Source organism: Urocampus carinirostris, chromosome 2, assembly GCF_059441175.1.
Source record: "Urocampus carinirostris isolate Australia breed hairy pipefish chromosome 2, RoL_Ucar_1.0, whole genome shotgun sequence".
Lineage (NCBI taxonomy): Eukaryota > Metazoa > Chordata > Actinopteri > Syngnathiformes > Syngnathidae > Urocampus > Urocampus carinirostris.
In genome coordinates, this window is record NC_142350.1 from 66029903 (window position 1) to 66051047 (window position 21145).

General features: G+C 38.6%; 1 protein-coding gene across 2 annotated transcripts in view; it reads right to left on the reverse strand.

Annotated features, from left to right (window-relative positions):
- nagpa (N-acetylglucosamine-1-phosphodiester alpha-N-acetylglucosaminidase) overlaps positions 1 to 21145 on the reverse strand; it is a 31268-nt gene continuing 10123 nt past the window's right edge. Inside the window, exons 3-12 of one of the 2 annotated variants that reach the window (XM_088327539.1) lie at positions 19897 to 20164; positions 17017 to 17156; positions 16820 to 16928; positions 14679 to 14807; positions 14391 to 14596; positions 11156 to 11203; positions 9967 to 10095; positions 9813 to 9864; positions 7524 to 7705; positions 1 to 105 (exon numbers count right to left, since the gene is read on the reverse strand). In XM_088327539.1, coding sequence (XP_088183665.1) covers positions 7537 to 7705; positions 9813 to 9864; positions 9967 to 10095; positions 11156 to 11203; positions 14391 to 14596; positions 14679 to 14807; positions 16820 to 16928; positions 17017 to 17156; positions 19897 to 20164 — 1250 coding nt within the window. In that variant the 3' untranslated portion in view covers positions 1 to 105; positions 7524 to 7536. Of the gene's footprint in view, positions 106 to 6299; positions 7706 to 9812; positions 9865 to 9966; positions 10096 to 11155; positions 11204 to 14390; positions 14597 to 14678; positions 14808 to 16819; positions 16929 to 17016; positions 17157 to 19896; positions 20165 to 21145 lie in introns of those variants that run through there. The other variant, XM_088327538.1, reaches the window with a different exon arrangement.

The following is a 21145-nucleotide window of genomic DNA, read 5'->3' on the forward strand; positions in this document are numbered from 1 at the left end:
AGCATGTTTTGCAGCGTTGCATAAGTGAAGAGCTGGAGGCCTGAAAATGACACGCGGGTCAATGAACAACTGTTGCTCTCCTGGGAAAGTGGGACGAGCCGTACCCTATGGAAAAAGAGACATGAGAGAAGAAAATCATATAGAAAATGTCAGAATCAAATAATAAACTAAATACCAAAATAACCAGTTCAAGGTGTCCCCTGCCCACTGCCCGAAGATAACTGGGATGGGCTCCAGCACCCCCGCGGCCCTACTGAGGATAAGCAGTGCAGATCATGGATGGATGGATGATCAAACATGAATAATAATACATAATCAAAAGTGGAGTGAATTACGAATAATAAAGAAAATATTTGAATAAATTATGAATAATGAAGAAAATACCAAAATAAAATAGCGAAGATAATGTAAAATGAAAATAATAAGTAATAAACTAAATATCAAACCAAAAGAATGCATTTAAAAATATGAATAATTTTAAAAATATAATAAAAATAGAATGCATTATGATTAATGAAGAAAATCTAAAAAAAAGTGATAAATGATAAAGAAAATACAAAAATAAAATAGCGAAAATAATATTAAATTAAAATATTATGTAATAAACTAAATACCAAAACAAAATAATGCATTTTAAAATATGAATAATATATAAAAAAAAAAAAAATAGAACGCATAATGATAAATGAAGAAAATCTAAAAACAAATGATAAATATTAAAGAAAATACAAAAATAAAATAGCCAAGATAATGTGAAATTAAAATAATAAGTAATAAACTAAATACACAAAACAAAAGAAGGCACATTAAAATATGAATAAAGAAAATGTAATAAAAAGTAGAATGCAATATGATTAATAAAGGAAATATAAAAATAAATGATAAAGAAAATAAAAAAATAAAATAATAACAAAAAATATTTAAAATAATTATGAAAAAATAAAAAAACAAAAATAAAAGAATACATAATAAAACCTAATAAAAAATATCATAAAAAGAAGAATGCATAATGAATGATAAAGAAAATATAATGAATAATGAAGAAAATACCAAAATAAATGATAGAGAAATTCTAGCTGGGATTCGAACCTGCGATCTCTTGATCCCAAGACGATCCTGAGCTATTGCCGCCCCAAATTAAAAAAAAAAAAAACAATCATAACAACGCAGTGAAACCTAGTATGCAACGAGATTGGACATGGCACTCCAGAATAGAAACCTCTTAAAGACTCTAAAGAGAGAAATGATATCACAACATATGATTGTCAAGATAAATATAGGGAAATATATTTGCAATCTAATAAACATATAGAGTAAATAAAGTAAAATTTAAAAAATGGTAAATAAGGGGAATTTAATTTATAAAAAAGTGTTTATTTTCTTTCAAATCGAGTATTTAGTGAAAACATAGGTAATAAATGAACAAAAAGCTAGCAAAATAAAAATAAACAAGAGCATCACCCCAGCTTGCTTGTGTCGTTTTTAGCACTCCCTAGCGTTTCAAAGAATGAATTGCATCTATAGATTATTTTTATCTTCTCCCCTTAACGGGACATGATATCTTCTACAGCTACCCCAAAACCCCGGAATCTGGCGAAATACTGCGCAAAAACTTCGAGTCTCTGTAGTTTGATTTCATCCTTGCTTTGTAGCACTTTTTTAGTTGCGACGCACAAAAAAACTTGACCAAAAAAAAAACCATCGACATCTAATAATAATAATAATAATAATTTCCTTGTATTGTCATTCTGTGTAACAATGTACACAGAACGAAATGTCGATTGCACCTGACCCGTTGTAGCGAGCCGATGCAGCCGCAGCCAACAGAGGGCGCCGCCGACCACTTTTTAAGTCTTAGGGATGACTCGGCCGGGGCGCGAACCATGTATCAAAACATCTGCCATAATCCCAGTTCCCAGTGGGCAGTCTCAATGATTACAAGCTTATGGCACTTACGCCTTTAATTTTGAAGTGCTTCAAGAGACTGGTCTCCTAACACATCAGCCTTTAACAATCAAACGTCTTTTGGAACTGCTACCATTAGGCCGACAGTTCAGATTCCACAAGTCCCGAACGCACAGACTCAGAATACCTTCTTCCCTAGAGCTTTCAACACACTCAACCACAAGCACACATAGGACACATAGACCACAGCTTTGTGTGCAAAATCCCAGGAGTCTGTAAGTTCTTAGTCGTAAAAACTTTATATTAAGAGGTGAATACTTTATATTTTTCCAATTATTATATTTACACCAGCTCGGTGGCCTTAGGGGTATGCCGCCCGCCCCAAGACTGGGAGGTTGTGGTTCAAGCCTCGGCCGAGGGATACCTAAGACTTAAATATTGGTACCCGTTGCCTCCCTGCTTGGCGTTCAGCATGAGGGGTTGGAATTGGGGGGTTTGGTCACCTAATGACTCCCAACACCTCAGTTGGGCTGAGCGAGGGGGCTGGGAATCCCCTCCTCTGAATCAATCTCCCAAAAAGAGTCAGAAATGACTCTAGCCACCTCCCATTAGGGCAGGGGTCGGAAACCTTTTTGACTCAAAGAGCCATAAAAGCAAAAAATATTAATTTTATTTTGGGAAAGAGCCACACCATATATTATGAGACAAATTTACTAAATTGCTAAACCGGCGCCCCAGACAAAAGCTTAGTCTTCAGCACATTTATTTTTGATGATTTGAACAAAATTATGAAAAGAGAATAATGCCAGAGCCCCTGTCCCAAATTCAACAAACAGACCACTTTAAACTTGTCTCTTTCTTGCAATTACTCAAGATCGGTTAAACTCCTTTTGACCCTTTTTTTCATACATATTGGTTTCAAAACCAGATGCAAGCATTTATTTTGTAAAAACGTCACAACATTCTGAGAATAGGCAGCCTTATGTGCTTACCTTTGGCGAGAGATGGGAGGGAATGCTTGTACTTTTTGCATAGCTCCACCCATTCCTCCCACTCACCCAATCAAATGACTAAGTTCTCTTCCGGTGTTTTGGCGTATTTACAGTTCTGTGGATTCATCATAAAGTATCTGAACACTGAACACAGATTATATAGTGAACTTTTAAATAAAGGATTCTTTAGCGTTGTACAGCCAAAACGAGTTTTTTTTCCCCTTTTTTTTGTGTGACACCCTGACTGTAAATTGTAGTGAAAAACGTGCCCTATATATACTGCGAAGTGTTTCCTTCAAGTTTAGCTTTGATTTGGCTTTACGTGTACCTGAATAGCATAGACATTCCCGGTTTTGAACAAGATGGAGAAATTTTGCATGCAATCAAATTGGTCTCTGAGCCACAGATACTCATAGAAAGAGCCATATATGGCTCGCGAGCCATAGGTTCCCGACCCCTGCATTAGGGGGATATGGCTGTGGTATATAATTTATTATATTTTATATCCTCGGTTCGAGACCAGGTGGAAAGATTTGTTGGCATTGAGAGGGATGGGCGCCACCAGGCTGTACTTGCCCAAGACACCACAAGAAATGGTGCCCTTACAACCCTAGGGGTTAAGGGATATTTTGCAACACAATATTAAAGGTGATTCTGATAACGGTCAAATGTTACAGAAGAAAATTGACTCATACAGAAACAATCAAGTCAAGTCATGTTTATTTGTTTGGCCCTTAATCACAAAGAGTCTCAAAGGGCTGCGCAGACCACAGATTATTGCAAACCACAGACTACTATGACACCATCCCCTGATCTAAAACCTGCACGAGGGCAAGGAAAAAAATCCAATTTTTTTGTAAGGCACTTTTAATCAAGGCAAAATTATTGCCACTTAAAGTGCTGTATAAAAACATTCAGTGTGCAATAAAACAATATAATCTCTGCTTTATTCCCACCCAATAACCCAAAACACCCAATACACAGACATACACAGTGGTTAAAATACAATAAAACCAAAATAAATAGTAATCGAAATTAAATATGATTATAGCAAGGCAGAGACTAACCATGTGAGGAGAGAGACCTGAAGGAGAACTATCCAGATTGATAGAGATGGCAACAGATGGCCTCAGGGTTTTCAGCCAGTGGGCAACTGGCTTCAAACTAAGAGGAAACATACTCATGATTAAAAGGTACCGGGCCTAAAATTGAACCTTGTGGCACCCCACATTTAACTTTATAGGTTCTGGGGGAAGATGCATCCATACTTACTAAGAAATATCAAACTGTGTGGTAGGAATAAAACCAGTTCAACCAGTACATGAGATGCCCACTAGATTTCTGAGACTATTTAATTAAATGTGGTGATCTACTGTGTCAAAGACAGCATTGAGATCCAGTAGCACCAGAACTCTGAGTTTATTTAAATCCATATTATACCTGTTCTCATTTAAATCTTTAAGGGCAGTCTCTTTACTGTGGTTTATCCTAAAACCAGACTGAAATTTGTCTAATATGCTGTTTTCTGAGTACAGCTTCATTTTTCAAAAATCTTGATTAAAAATGGTAGGTTGGACACTGGACGGTAATCGTTTAAAATGCTCCAGTCTAAATTGCTCTGCTCAGATGGGGCTTTACAGCTTCCGGGAAAAGGCCCATCTGAAGAGAGTCATTGACTACATTTAAAATCTGTTCCTCAAAGAATTCATAAAATGTCTTTAACATAGATGTGGGAATTGGATCAGAAAGGGTTGACATGGGAGAAAACTCCACCCAAGTGTCCTTGCATCAACCAAAGCAAAACCTTCCAGTGTTTCCTCAGGTAAAATTGATTTTCCAGAGAAAAAGAGAGGAAACGAGAGAAAACGAGAGAAATAGATAGATGTCTGGATGGATAGATGTCTAGATAGCTGTCTGGATAGCTGTCTAGATAGATAGGTAGATGTCTAGATAGATAGATGTCTAGATAGATGACTAGTGGGATGTCTAGAAAGATAAATAGATGTCTAGAAAGATAGATGTCTAGATAGATGGATAGATGTCTAGATAGATGGATAGATGTCTAGAGAAATGTCTGGATGGATAGATGTCTAGATAGATATTTAGATAAATGTCTAGATAGATGTCTACATAGATGTCTAGATGTCTAAATAGATAGATGTCTAGATAGATTTCTAAATAGATGTCTAGATAGATAGACAGATAGAAAAGGAGAGAGAAAAAGAAAGAGGTTAAGAAAGAGAAAAGGAGATATACATAGATAGAAAAAGAGTGAAAAAGAAAGAGAAAGAGGAAAAGATAGATGTCTAGATGGATGTCTACATAGATGTCTAGATAAATAGATGTCATGATAGATAGATGTCTAGATAGGAAGATGTCTTGATAGATAGAGATAGACAGATAGAAAAGGAGAGAGAAACATAGGATAAGAAAGAGAAAGAAAAGGAGATATACATAGATATATAGATAGAAAAAGAGTGAAAAATAAAGAGGAATAGATGTCTACATGGATGTCTACATAGATGTCTCGATAAATAGATGTCATGATAGATAGATGTCTAGATAGGAAGATGGATAGATGTCTAGATAGGAAGATGTCTTGATAGATGTCTAGATGGATGTCTACATAGATGTCTAGATAAATAGATGTCATGATAGATAGATGTCTAGATAGGAAGATGTCTTGATAGATAGAGATAGACAGATAGAAAAGGAGAGAGAAAAATAGGATAAGAAAGAGAAAGAAAAGGAGATATACATAGATATATAGATAGAAAAAGAGTGAAAAAGAAAGAGGAAAAGATAGATGTCTAGATGTCTAAATGGATGTCTACATAGATGTCTTGATAAATAGATGTCATGATAGATAGATGTCTAGATAGGAAGATAGATAGATAGATGTCTAGATAGGAAGATAGATAGATAGATGTCTAGATAGGAAGATGCATTGATAGATGTCTAGATAGATATTCCAGATATTTAAAATATTTTATTTTGACAGGCTAAAAGGCTGGACCTTATTTTAGTGATTTTACTCCTTAAATGGTCTGTAAAGTCCTCACAAAGAACGAGTGTCGGCTCCATATTTGAGAAATATGTTATCCTTGCCTGTTTGGGCTTGCTTTTGGTAGGTTTCGTTGAGAGAATATTTCCTCAGTGTACCGGCTTGCAATTTTTCCTCTACTTTCTCACAGAAATAATCATTTGTTGGTCTTCTCAACAAATGTTCATATGGATACCATTGAAAAAGTATCCGTACATTCTTTATTGATATGTTATTGGACTATCACAAAAGCTTTGAACATTGATCCGTGACTTTACCTCAAATGCCACTTTAATTCCTGAGAAGTACTACAAAGGCGAATAAAATACAATTTTAAAGTTTGAATAAAAACACAAGTTCGTGTTTCACCACTTAAAACAGAGGTCGGGAACGTGTGGTTCGTTTCATGAGTAAACTGGCTCGGAGATTAAAAAAAAAAAACGCCTTTGGGCCGGGGGGTGCAACACCGTTTTTCTACCACTACTGTCAGAAGCGCCGTAGTGCTTTTCTACCTTTAAGTCTGATTAGAAGAAATGTCATTGGAATTTTTTCAATGTATCTTAGCCAATCCGAACATACATGCAAGTGAGACATGCACCTTCTACCGCAGATAGATGTCTAGACATCTAGATAGATGGATAGATGTCTAGATAGATAGACGGACGGATAGATGGTTGGATAGTTGGACAGATACATAGATAGATAGACAGACGGATGGACCAACAGATAGATGGATGGACGGATTGATAGATGAACGGACAGACAGAGAGATGGATAGATGTCCAGATAGATGGACAGATAGACGGACGGATAGACGGTTGGACAAATAGATAGATAGACTGATGGATAGATGAACAGATGGACAGAGAGATAGATAGATAGATGGACAGATAGACGGTTGGATAGTTGGACAAATAGACGGATGGATGGATGGATAGATGAACGGACGGAGGATAGATAGATATTACGAGAAAATGCCGAATGATTAACGATGCGAATTTTAAGACAGAACAAATGTTTGTAGATTTCAAAGAATTCCAAGATTTGCTTCCATAAAATGGACAAATAATGACAATCGATTATGAAAGTTAGAACTCTGACCATGCCACATAACTTAAGGTAAATAAATCCGCCTCTTTCTGGTGTGCCGTATTTGGTGACATTTCAACAAAGGAACTCTGCTTGCACCTTGTTTTGAAATAATTATTCATATCAAAAATGATGGTCAAAACCTCGACGATCTGAAGTAACTAGGGGAGGGAGACACATTTCAAGTTGGATATTTGTTGGGCATTATTATGATATCGTATATTTTATGAAATTATCAAAAGCCACACACAGTGAAATAAACTGCACCGAAGAAGTGGCATTTCCTTGGAGATGAAGTTTGACGTCTTTCATCCCGACCCCTGACCAAAAATGTTCTGAAATGTGGCATTCCCCACTTTGTAATGAAATGCTTTGTGAAATAGTGCAATGAATTTTCCATTGGCAGTCGCAAAAACAAAAGTACATATAGTAAGGCACTATCCTTTCCCAGTGTTTGACAATCATCAGGATTGGTTCAAGAGAGTTAGAGAAACCTCGATTCGATTTCTAAAGCCTCCCGCTGACGGAAACGCCTTCGGAAGTTGACAACGGCAGGTAGGCGTAGTCCACGCGTGTGCAAATCCTGGGCGAGCGCCGGCACAGCCGCATCACTGAAGGTATCAGGCTGAGCATCAGCAGAATACTCAGGACCATGGTGAGCATCAGCCATGATTGTCTGAGGGGAACAGAACAAGCAGAGATTAAATGTGGAATTTTTGTTAAAAAAATAAAATGCTTAATTTAATGATTACCGATATGCATCACCTGTGCCCGCTCCTTTGGGGCCAACTGCCTCGGACTCTGATTGGCTCCCTGTCCCTATTTAAATCCACTCCTATCTGTCCCCTGTTGTCAGTCCGTCTGGGAACCTCAGTTAACGCTAGGCAAGCCTTCTTCGACCCGAACTCTCACCTGTTTTTTGCTCCTGTCCGTCCCCGTCTACTCTCTCCTAGCTTACGACTCGCTTAAGACCCAACCACGTTTTTGCTCTCTTCCCGGCTACTGACCCGTTTTCCATTCCTGACACCGCCATCGCTCGCCACAGAAGATCCACTCTCACGTTCAGAGAGACCAGCTTTCTGCATCCAGCAATCACCGAATCGTGGGCGCAACCCCTTCTCTTTCTTCCAATAAAACTTGTGAGAAACGCAACACAAGTGGGTCCTGTCTCCATTCCGGTCTTGACACTTAATGGTTGCAAAACAATGACTGTATTTTCCAGACTATACGTCGCAGTTTTTTCATAGTTTGGCCGGGGGTGCGACTAATCGGTGACATTTCTAACACGTTATTATTGGCTATATCATTTCACATGTTATTTTCACACTGTACTGGAAGCCTGTGTTGAAAATTTCAACTGTGTTGTATTGTGCCGAAAAGAGTCCCCCTTTTCTTACCAATCGGGACACAAAAACATCAGGGCTGAAAAGATTTTGTAAATTCAGGCATAAGTCCAGTGTTCTTGCAATAAAATGTTATTTTCCAAGCCAAATGCCCTACTGTTTATGTAAAACATTGATATTGCAGGTATCACAATTACACAAACTGATCGTTTATAGAGTTGACATTTGGCGTCCTCTTCTGGTAATCTGAGGTAACTGCAGTGGGCACTCAGAAATCCTAAAATGATTTCCTTCTACCCACACAAAAACACTATACCCAGTGTTCATTTTACCTGTGAAAAGTGATGGGTCCCAGGGACTCGCATGCTCAAAAATCTATGGGTCCCAACAGAGATCTATGGGTCCCCAAAATTTAGTGTTATCGAGGTTGAAATTGTAAATCGGTGACAAATATATAATAAAAATCTATATATTCATTGAGCTTTAATCATCAGTTTATTGGTAATACAAATCAGTTATCACTTCAAGATTTTTCAGTTCACAACAATATTGTACATTATACAAAATATTATTGCTGAAATAATTATATTAATCTATATTTTCATTCAGTTTTAATCATCCCAAATAATTGGTAATACAAAGCAGTTATAACTTCAGATTTTTCAGTTCACAATATTGTACACTATATAAAATAATATTGCTGAAATATTTATATATTCATGCAGTATTAATCATCACTGTTAATTGGTAATACAAAGCAGTTATCGCTCCAAATTTTTCAGTTGATATATTCTTCGTGGTTTGCTGTCCTGCCATAGTTGTAATGCCTTCTCAAATTCCAATCCATTATCATCCTCCTCATAGCGTAACCAGGAATATAATTTAGTCCATTTTGGCAGAAAAGTCCTTTTCTTGCTAGTATTCTTTTGTTTTCCTTGCCTTCGCGGTCTTCTGAAGAATTTCTACGCCGTTTTTTCGAGCCGGAATTATTGCCATTGTTACCACTTTCTGTGTTATGTTTCGACTTATTACCGACACTGAAGAAATGACCAATTTTTTGTTGATTTGCACCTAATACCAACTGTTTTTTCGGAGACATACTTCTCTTTCACTCGACAACCGCCACAACAATGACTTCATCTCGAAGCAACGAGATCTCGTTTGCCGAGATCGGCGCAAGACCAAAACAACAATGGCGGATCTGCCTGACGAAAAGTTTGGAGTGCGGTAAATCTTTGTTAAAAAAAAAAAAGGAATCGGGTAATAATGACAATTTGGTGTCAAAAACGTTGTGTGCCGGGGACCCACGTTGATTTGACCCAATGCGTCCCCAGCAAAAATGATGCGTCTAGGACGCAGGGACGCGGGCAAACCAGAGCACTGTATACCTGAATGTAACTGTACTACTTAATAAAGAAGAAAAAGACTTTGTAGACTCACTCTGTCAGATAATGAGTTTCTCCCTGAGAATCTTTGGCACGTAAACGCAGATCTGTGAAAAACAAAAATGCAAAACTGAATAGAAAACTAGCTTATGTTTTGACTTTGTTAAAAGTCTCGAAACTTTTGACCTGTGGCAGTTTATTCTTTGTACCTTCTTCACAGTTTGCGCCGTTGAATCCTGGTGAGCAGCTGCAGGTGCCGTGGACGTGATGACACAAGCCGCCATTTGTGCACGAGCATGACTTGTTGCAGCCTGTGCCATAAAAACCTTCCGGACATTCTAGCACCGAAAGACAATTCAAGTTTGTGTCAAAGTCACCTTACCAATTGATGGTTGTAAAATCTCTATACAGGGTGTTCCAAAATGTTCAATCCAGTTTCATAGGCAAATCATTTTGACATTTTTTGTTGGAATGACCTCAAAATTTCACAGCTTGTATGGAAACTGTTCAAGTTTTTGTATATTTGGAATTTTTATCATTTCAGGTTAAGAAATGCCGTTCACTTAAAACAAAAATGAATTTTGTGTGTTCAGGGTTCTTACAGCTTTAGCAGTGTCTGAAACTTAGCGGACAGCAGGGCAGGCAACTTTTCAGAGTTGGCCATAAAGTTGCCTGCCCCATTTTTCACAACTTGAAACATAATCAGATGACGAATCGCAAAAAAACCCATTGTCACAAAGTATTAAAGATTGATAATCAGAATATAAAACAGAACAACACGTTAAAATTAAGTTTATCATAAATGTAGTTATAACATTCATTGCATGTTTTCCATCTGCCATCAGTATGTTCCTGTATTGTCTCATCTTCATTCATGCAATGTTTGCGTTGCGTCGTCTGCTACAAGGCACGTGAACTCCTCTTTCCACGATGCTCTTAATGTACGTTTACGTTTTGAAACGTCATCAATTTAGTTAGCTTCTATTGAATCTTTCTTTTGGGGCTGAGGTTTTGGCTTGATTCCTTACCACTTTTCTTGTGTTCTCTGTGCGTCTACTTTGGAAAATGATATGCAAAATATATACTGTACAAAACGACATCCGAACCTAAAGATGTTTAACATTACCAATAAGCATAACATTTGTAGATTTTAATGACATGATCTTACATAGCATTTGTTGAATTTCTTGTTTATTGTGGTGTTTAAAGGGAAACTTTGTATTACTTAGTGCCTAAAAAAATAATTATCAAAAAAATACTGATTCAAATAATAACTAAAATACATTAACATTTTTTTAAAACTTGTAGGTCAAAAAGTTTGTATTTATTTTACATAAACTGAGGCTCACCTATAAGGGAGCTGTCAGTGTATTAAATTATATCTGTGTTCCAAAATACCTTGACTGCAGTTTTTGCCCCTCCACCCGGCATCACAGACACAGCCAACTGCAACATAAAAGACAAATACTTTAAATTCCAGAGTCCATACTAAAGGCCGTTTCCTGTTTCTACATTTTAAACACTACGGATTGCAATACAATAGGGGTTATTTACATTTGAAAGGGCAGAAGTAACTATGATACCCTTTGGTAACCAAATGCCTCGTTATGAATGGATGAACCATATTCCCGCTGTCCCTAAGTAGTAAGATAATGATCTGGGCAGAATCACAAGGGTAATGTCTAGTAAAGAAAAGTACCGGATTTTCTAGACCATCAGTCTCAGTTTTTTTCATAGTTTGGCCAGGGTTTATACTCCAGTGAGACTTTTTTGTGAAATTATTGACGTATTATTACCAAGTACTGTATACCATTTCAAATGTTATTTTCACATTAAACCACAACAGGAAACTCAATGCCTTTGTTGATAACCTTGCTTTGTTGTACTGAGAAATGAGTGGCTAGCGTGTCCGCAGCATAGACCTGAGGTCATGAGATCAAACCTCCTGTGTGGAGTTTGCATGTTCTCCCTGTGCTTGCGTGGGTTTCTTCTGGGCACTCCGGTTTCCTCCCGCATTCCAAAAACATGCATGTCAGGTTAATCGGCCGGTCCAAATTGTCCCTAGGTGTGAATGAGCGAGCGAATTGTCTGTCCCTGGGTGTCCTGCGACTGGCTGGCAACCAGTTCAGGGTATCCCCTGCCCACTGCCCAAAGATGGCTGGGAAGGGCTCTAGCACCCCCGCGACCCTACTGAGTATAAGCCGTGCAGATAATGGATGGATGGATGGAAAATGATAGTTTGGTAAGCATATTATTCATGCTAGAGTTATCTGAATAACTCTTAATATGTTACAGAATAACTGCTCCCTTTTATTTTAAATTGCCTTTCAAGATGACATGTAAGTTTTTGATGTTGGGTTATATCAAATGCATTTCCCCAAAAAAATACAACTTAAACTCCGGTGAAGTTTATATATGTTCTTCCCTTTTTAATTATGAATTTTTTTTACCCAGGAAGACTTATACTCCGGCGCAACTTATTGTCTGGAAAATACGATCACACACTCAAAACCGGACTGTGTCTGCGGCTGACAATGAACTAGCAGAGCAATCAATATTTCTAAAACTGGTTTTAACATTCTCAAAACTCAATGAACTGTACTGATTAAAATGTAAAGCCCAATATGTTTTTTTATGTAGGAGTAGAAATACTTGGTATCTCTATCACTTTGTGCTCAATGGATGAAATAGCTTAAGATCATAATCTCCATGTCACAAAATCAAATCGGGCTTCTGAATTTTAGAAAGGACAGTATACAGTGAGTTTTGCTTTGATAATAATTTTACTTAATCGTGCATGTATGTAAATGCCAATTTAATCCATATTGACTGCGTTGCTAATCAATTAAGATTAATATCGGAGGGGGGACTGCATGGCGGGGCAGTGGTTAGCGAGTGTGCGGCACAGTTCTGAGGTTATGAGATCAAACCTTCCTGTGTGGGGTTTGCATGTTCTCTCCGTGCTTGCGTGGATTTCCTTCGGGCACTCCGGTTTCCTCCGACATTCCAATAATATGCATGTCAGGTGAATTGGCCAGTCCAAATTGTCCCTAGGTGTGAATGAGCGAGTGAGTTGTCTGTGTCTTTGAATGGCTGGACACCAATTCAGGGTGTCCCCTGCCCACTGCCTGAAGATAGCTGGATTGGGATCTAGCACCCCCGCGACCCTACTGAGGATAAGCGGTACAGAAAATGGATGGATGGATAACATCGGAGGACTAAAGGTAAGATTGGGACTGAAGAATCCAGCCCAACCTGCGAGTATTAAAGCCCGACGAGTTAGTTTGTTTTTTAGGGACCGAGCCCAAGAAAACCTGCATTTTATTATTATTTGTGAGGACTCAGGAGGAGGATAGGTGATTTTGGCCAACTCTGCCCCTTTCTAGTGCCTGCCCGCTTTTCTGGGTATGACGGTGCAGCTGCCTAAGATCTTACCTCAACTGCGGACACAGCCTGCAAACGAGTGTCTTTATTACTGCACAATGTGTTACTTTCTTGTACTAGACATTTCCCCGCTGATGATTGCCTAAATACAGTGGAACCTCGGTTCTCGACCATAATCCGTTCCAGAACCCTGTTCGAGAACCGATTTGTTCAATCACTGAAATCGATTTTCCCTTTAAAAATAATGTAAATCGTTTTAATCCGTTCCAACACCCTGAATGTTTACCATGAATGTTTAACGTAAACATGAAGCTAACCCAGGCTAATCGTACATTCGCGTTAGCGTAATCTTCCGTACAAAAGATTACGCTAACATGAACGTGTAAAAATAAAAAAATCAAGTCGTTTACAAGTCATTTAGCACCACAAGTGGTTAGCGCTTCATTGGAAAGGGGGCTCCGTTCCAACACCCTGAATTTTGGGCTCAGTTCCAACACCCTGAATGTTTACTTCGAATCATAAACCTAACCCAGGCTAATCGTACGTTCGCGTTAAAAAAAAAAAAAGATTAAGAAAATAATTATGAATAGGATTTCTTACCTTGGTGGTCAGCAGAAGGCGCATGCTGTATTCCCTTAGCAAGATCGTAAACTCGCACACCTCTTTCATATTTAGCTATTATGTCTTTCTCAAAGGCAATAGTTGTACGAACAACTTTTCTTTTTTCACCTGTCCTGCTTGCACCGACCTTCTTCGGAGGCATAGTTAGGGGCTAAAACACTCCGTTCACCGATATTAAAAGCGAAAGCAAAAAGAGGCAAGTGCGCACGTGATAACAGTTGGTCACGAGGGGTGGGGGCGATCTACACGATCTACACCCGTACGCCGCTCAGCATCGCACCCTAGCATACGCACTCACGCATTACCGGCGTTCGAACTCCGAATTTTTGACCGAACAGCAAAGCAAGAATTTCTCGAAATTTTTGGTCGAACACCGATTTGTTCGAACTAAGAGGCGTTCGAAAACCGAAGTTCCACTGTATAAGAAACGGCCATGGATTAGTTTAGTTTTATAGCTGTTTAAGCCAGCAGCTTAAACTCCAGCACAGCTTGTACAAAAACAAGCTTCCTCAAATTTTCACATGCGTATTTTAATCAGGTGCACTCTGTTGTCCAGAATTTACGGTAAAACATTTTGGGTGCAAAACAGACCTCAAATCTTTGAGGTAAATCTGGTGTTTTTACTCACGTGCGGTGCAGATTTGGCGGGGGCCGCATGACGGCAGCTGACAAACGGACAAGTTGCAGTCGGCGCCCCGCCAGCCATCCTGGCAGTGACATACTCCGTCCACACATTCGCCATGTTCACCGCAGTCTGAAGGCCAGCAACGCCGCACGTGCACGCAAATGACGGTGGAAACTGCTCGAGCGCAGCGCCACCTTTTGTCTTCTTTGCTGCAGTGAATATGATTATAATAATTTCAGGCAACTGCAACAAAAGTCATTGATTGTATCTTGCTTATGTGGCGCAAACTACCATTTGTCAGTTGGGTAGTTGGCCAGGGTGCCGTTGGAAACAAAGGTGGAAGACCCGCCACCATCCAGATTGATGGCGTTGACAACGCCATTGTCTTTCAGAAAGATGCCCATCTCCCAAAGGTTCATTCTGTCAAAAAAATGCAAAATATTGAGGAAAGAATTTGAAAAATTTGCTTTACCTCCAGCAACCGGGACGCTAACGTGGAGCTACCCGGCTTCAGTGCTGTTAGGGCAGACAGAGACACAAAAGCCTGCGGGAAGCGGAGAGGAGGCGAACTCGCTATCTACGTGAACACGAGGTGGTGTAACCCTGGGCATGTAAACACAAAGATTTCCATCTGCTGCAGGGACGTCAAACTTTTGGCCTAGCGAATGACATCATCCACTCCGCTGTTGCTAAACTACAAACACAGCACCCCGAGGCCACCCTGTTTATCTCTGTGGACTTTAATCACGTGACTCTGGATGCAACACCGCCTGCTTTCTTTATAATTTTATTTTTCAACACAAGGATACTGCTGGAAGAGTGAATTTCCCTACGGGGATGAATAAAGCATCTATCTATGTATAGCTGTCTCTATCTATCCATCTATCTATCTATCTAGGATGTCAGACTAAACACTTAAATTTTTGTTGTCTCTAAAACTTTTGGAAGTCATGACTTTGATTGTCATGGTTAAATGTGAGACTTTACTTGCTATAAGTGGTTAAGCTATGCTGCAAGTAGTATTCAAGAGTATCTCTGAATAATTTATGTGGCCCCGAAAATCTTACCTAATTATATAATTATATATGTATATATATATATATATATATATATATATATATATATATATAAAAAAATCCTGATTTGCGTGCCTGTGTGTTCGTATGTGGCGTTAACATTCCGAAAAAGCTGAACTGATTTTCATGAAAATTTACACAGTTGTGCTTTAGGCCTCTGGGAGTGTTTTTAGCTAGTTTCCATGTCAAGAAACCCCCCAAAAAACAACTAAATCGATAAACATCTAGTTTTGTGTACAATCGGCTCTGCAGCAGCATGTGGCCATGTGACTTTTTGGCACTTCCTAGTGGCTCCCTGGTGCTTTTTCAACTAACCACAGCCCCATCTCGCCCAAATAAAATGTCCCGCAACTCCAGGCCATTTGGCTTGTTTTATATAAATGCAAAAGAGAGTTCCAAGACAAAACCTTTGTTTAAACAACCAACCTCAAAACACCTCTTCAGGAGAAAAGGCAAAAGTCAAAGATTTTTTGAGAAAAAAAAAATAGATTTGGCATGCATGGGTTTAAAGAGAAAGTGTGTATCATTTAGCTCCTCCTAGAGTTAAAAAACTTTATTCAATAAGAAACAAACATTATGATTTAAATACGCCACATACAACAGCCATACTGCACACTCACTTCTGAATCTTCAAATCCTGATCAACATGGTGCATTCACTGACATTGTCATTCCTGTTTTGAACAACATGCCTCCATATGAACTTACAATTACAACATCACATCGCAGTATTGTTCCACGGACAGACTGAGGAGATCATTTCTTCCTCATGCCATGAGGCTCTTTAACTCCACCCGGGGGAGTGAAAGCCCACAATAAACCACACCCCCACATTGCATATTACCCTATTTTTATTACAGTGTGTATTTGATGTAGCGCTATTTAAATACTCTATATCAACATGTTACATTGGGTATTTATGTATTATATTCATTTTACTTCATTATTGCTTTATTTTGAACACAAGGATCCTGCTGGAAGTGTGAATTTCCCTTCGGGGATGAATAAAGTATCTATCTATCTATCTATCTATCTAAGTCCGTTATCATATTCAGGGTTCGTACACAATTCCCATGGCCAAATTCAAGCACTTTTTAAGGACTTTCAAAGCTTATTATTAATTAAAAGATGAAATCCAGAGTGAATAATTTATTTAAAGATCCACAAATATAATGGGTATTCACAAAGGTATGTTTTTTATCTCGCACACAAGAAAAATTGTTTTTAAATCTTGAGTAAATCGCGAATACATTTGTGGATTTGAACAACACAACGAATACAATGATAAAATGATGTTAATATGTAGCTTACATTATTGGAAAAGAAAGAATTTGTAGGATTTGTGAAAATGTCTCACCCCCTTTCTCCTGTCTGTCCATCCACCTGTACCAAGATCACTCTTCCCTCAGCGTCATGACCCAAGGCCACTCTTGCCGATGTAACATTGGTAAAATAGTAAAAGGAGCCTGCCAAAGAACAGAGCAAACATTTGTCACACAACCACGACAGGTATTGGATACCACCGGGCTTGAAGAACAAAAAACTTGGCAGTACCACTCTCCTGCATATCGTTGCATTCGGCTGTCACACTGGCATTGATGTACACTTCACCGTTTCTGACGAGCCACACGACACCGCTGACCAACTGAACGAAGGGGTTGGACTGGTCCAAAACCTCATCCTGAGAGAGATACCTGCATATTACAAATGAAAAATCAGAAGTATTCAAAACTAGGCCTGGGCGATAAAAAGATAACGATAAATATCACCATATCAGTGTTCTCGTTTGCCTGGATCCCTGCGTCCTAGATGCATAATTTTTGCTGGGGACGCATCTTGTCAAATCAACGTGCGTCCCCTGGACGCAACATTTTTGACACGAAATTGTCATTATCATTTTTTAACAAAGAATTACCGCACTCCAAACTTTTCGTCAGGCAGATCCGCAGTTCAAGTTGTCTAGTGAAAGTCCGTCTCTTTTTAGAGAACCGGCTTTTTCGGCTCAACTCATTAAAGAGCTGGCTCTCAAACGGCTCACTTGCATTATATTACGAATGATTATGTTGTATAAAGAAGTTAAGAAAAAAAGGAAGCATAAAAGGAGAAAATAATAAAAGACAGATTTGCGGTGATCCCTTTTAATCAGTATACTGTATTACCAACAATAATTTAATGCATAAAATGAATTAATAATTTAAAAAAGAAAATTTAATATTCTACTTAATTATATTTGCATGTATTTTTTCCTTCTACAGTGAACGTCCGAGCGACTTCATTTTTGAACTTTGTTTATAATAAACCTCATTCATGTCGAGCAACTCAGTGTCTCACAACAAAATGTTCATTAACAATATATATGATATAAGGAAACACATGTACAATATAACATGTTAAACTACATAAATAAACATGTTTGAAAATATATATATATATTTTTTTGTATTTTGTAAGGGAAAATACGACAGTTTGTAAGCGCCTGGAGCACACTAAATTTTGGGGACCCATAGATCTCTGTTGGGACCCATAGATTTTTGAGCATGCGAGTCCCCGGGACCCATCACTTTTCAGAGGTAAAATGAACACTGCCATATATAGAAGGTTATACAGGATACTGCTAGAACTTCTATATCGGGAGAGCAATGTTAATCAATGATCCTACTGTTATCAGGAGCCGGCACGCACGGGTGCAACGTAAGAGGAAGAGTCAATGGAGCATACAATAAAGGACTGCATGGAGTACTACGATCAGAGGGAGGAAATGAAGAAAGGGCTGGTGGAAGGAGGAGTAATAGAATTAATATTTGAAACAACTGATGGACTAGAACAGTGGGCCTCAATGGAGGATTCTTTTACATTTTTTGAGGAGTACGGGACATTTTAACAGGATTTGAGTAGTGGAACGGTGACGAGGATGTGGTGATAGTGCTAATGCACCAAAAAAAAAATGGATGCCAACCACCGTTAAACCCCAAAAAGAAGAACAAACACATTGAGGAGGAGAAGAAGGTGGCAAGGACCAGCCAATCATTTTGCAGGAATAGTGGAAGGACTACACCATGGTCAAAATGAGTGCTAAAGAGACAAAGGATAGCAGCCAGAATACTGACTCAAAGCATGCTGAAATGGTTGTAAACAGGAGAGATGCTTCATCTTCAGTTATTTGGAAGTATTTTGGCTACTTGCCCCCTCATATCTTTCAGATTTGATTTCCCCCTATGTCCTGGTCCGGAGCCTTCGCTCTGAAAATGCTGGTCTACTAGCGATCCCAAGAGCCAAGAAGAGATCCTCAAGTTGGAGAGTGTTCTCCATTCGGGCCCTGAAGCTGTGGAATGCACTTACCCCTGAGATTCGACGAGCAACCTCAGTAGAACTGTTTAAATCTAGGCTTAAAACACACCTCTATTCTATAGCATATAAATAACCTATATTTTATGTTGACAACATCTGTTTATTATTTGTTATTGCAAAATCCATTGCAACCTAGTCATCCTGGAACGGGGATGACCTCATGTGCAGTCCCGTCTAAAGGTTTCTTCGTTTTCCTCATGATGAGGTTTTAGAGTTTTTTCTTGCCCTCATGTAGGTTTTAGATCAAGGGATGGTGTAATAATAGTCTTTTAGAAATAATTTCCCCCTATGTTCCGGTCCGGAGCCTTCGCTCTGAAAATGCTGGTTTACTAGTGATCTAAAGAGCCAAGAGGAGATCCTCAGGTTCAAGAGCGTTCTCCATTCAGGCCCCGGTACTGTGGAATGCTCTTCCCCCTGAGATTCCATCTGCAACCTCAGTGGAAATGTTTAAATCTAAGCTTAAAACACACTTCTACTCTGTAGCATATGAACGACCTATATTACATGTTGACAATATCTGTGTATTATTTGCCCTCATGTAGGTTTTAGATCAGGGGATGGTGTCATAATAGTCTGTGGTTTGCAATAATCTGTGGTCTGCGCAGCCCTTTGAGACTCTTTGTGATTAAGGGCTGAACAAATAAACATGACTTGACATGACCACTTAAGAGTCTGAAAAAAAACCTCAGCAAACTCCGCTAACCTGGACGGGCAACACAACAAACTTATTCCACCATTCAAAGCAGTATTGCCCGCTAGACTACGCTGAAGGAAAACCAGTTCAGCCCCAAACGACTGCAATTAGCATCAGGCCCCAAGGGAGCCAGCTAGATGTTATTGACTTGTTTAATGTTCCTCATATTTGTGAAATGCTGTGCAATAGTTTGTCACCACCTTACATTAAAGATTGGTTAAAGCGCCATCAGATTTTGTCAACCCTTACTCAGGGGCAATAATTAGACCTAAAACGCTAAAGGAAAAAATTATTTATAATTATCGGTATCGACCAATATCGATTTTTTCTTCATTTCGCCCAGGCCTATTAAAAATTGTTCAGTCCTAGTGCAAAACACAAACATGTCTCACCCGGTAACCAGAGTCCCGTCCCTTCGGATGCCAAAGTGGGCGTTCTGCACACCGCCACTGTCCTGCACTTTTTTGCCGTCGCTCACCAAGTCGCCGAGACATTCGCCTGTGCGCGTGTTAAAGAAGCCCCCGTTCATGGCGTAAAGGCAGCCGGCAGCATGGGCAGTCTCCTCCACCGTGGATAAGAGGCGGCGGCTACATCCACCCGGCTGGCCGGGTTCCAGCACCGACAGGGTCCTCAGCGGGTCGCGGACCACCGTGAAATGACCTGAAGTCAATTGCATCGAATACAAGGTTAAACATGAAGTTCGCTTTAGCTAATGAGACACTCCACAAATTCGTAGCTCAAGCACATATTAGGGGTGTTAGACTACATTAAAATGAGATTTCAGGGTTGTATATTTTTAGTTTTAAAAAAAAAAAACAGAAAACATTCTGAAAGTTTATTTTGAAGAAAATACATATACATTTACAGGGTTGGGTAGGGTTACTTTAACTGGATTACTTTCAATTACCTTTGGATTACTCCAATACCAAATATGCTAATAAAACACAAAAGAAACTAAATATGAATAAAATTATGACTCACAACACGTGGTAAGCTTTCTCTCTTGGCTTTGATCTCTTTGATCTCCGGCAAAACTAACATAAAATGTGACAGAAACAAAATGAAAATAAATCCAAACAGCTTGCCAACATCATTTTTGCCGTTCCATGCATTCCGTTACTCCCCAAGCCTGCACAAAATATAGTCATTTTATTCATATTTAGTTTCTTTTGTCTTTTATTAACATATTTGGTATTGGTAATTTGGCATTTGGTAACCATCATTGTTCTTTGATTCTTAACCAGATGTCTTGACTCGCAGAGATACGTTGCACAAATACACACCCTCACGTTTGCAATAATTTTGATATTGAGAAATTTATATATATATATATATATATATATATATATATTATATACACACACATTTAAAAGATTTTTATAATTTTTAATAATACAAGTTTATGAGACTCTGGCAGAACAAAAGTAAAACCTGAGCAGCCCGCTGTGTATATATACATATATATGTATTTATTTATTAAAAACTATCCATGATTGCTCACTATCTGAAATGGTCATGTTTATGCCAAAATCAACAAAAATACAACAATGCACATCTGAAAATTAATTTCCGAAATCGTATTATTTTCTATTAGTAGTCGCAATTCACGGCTTGTGACCTTAGATCTTTAAATCAAGACAC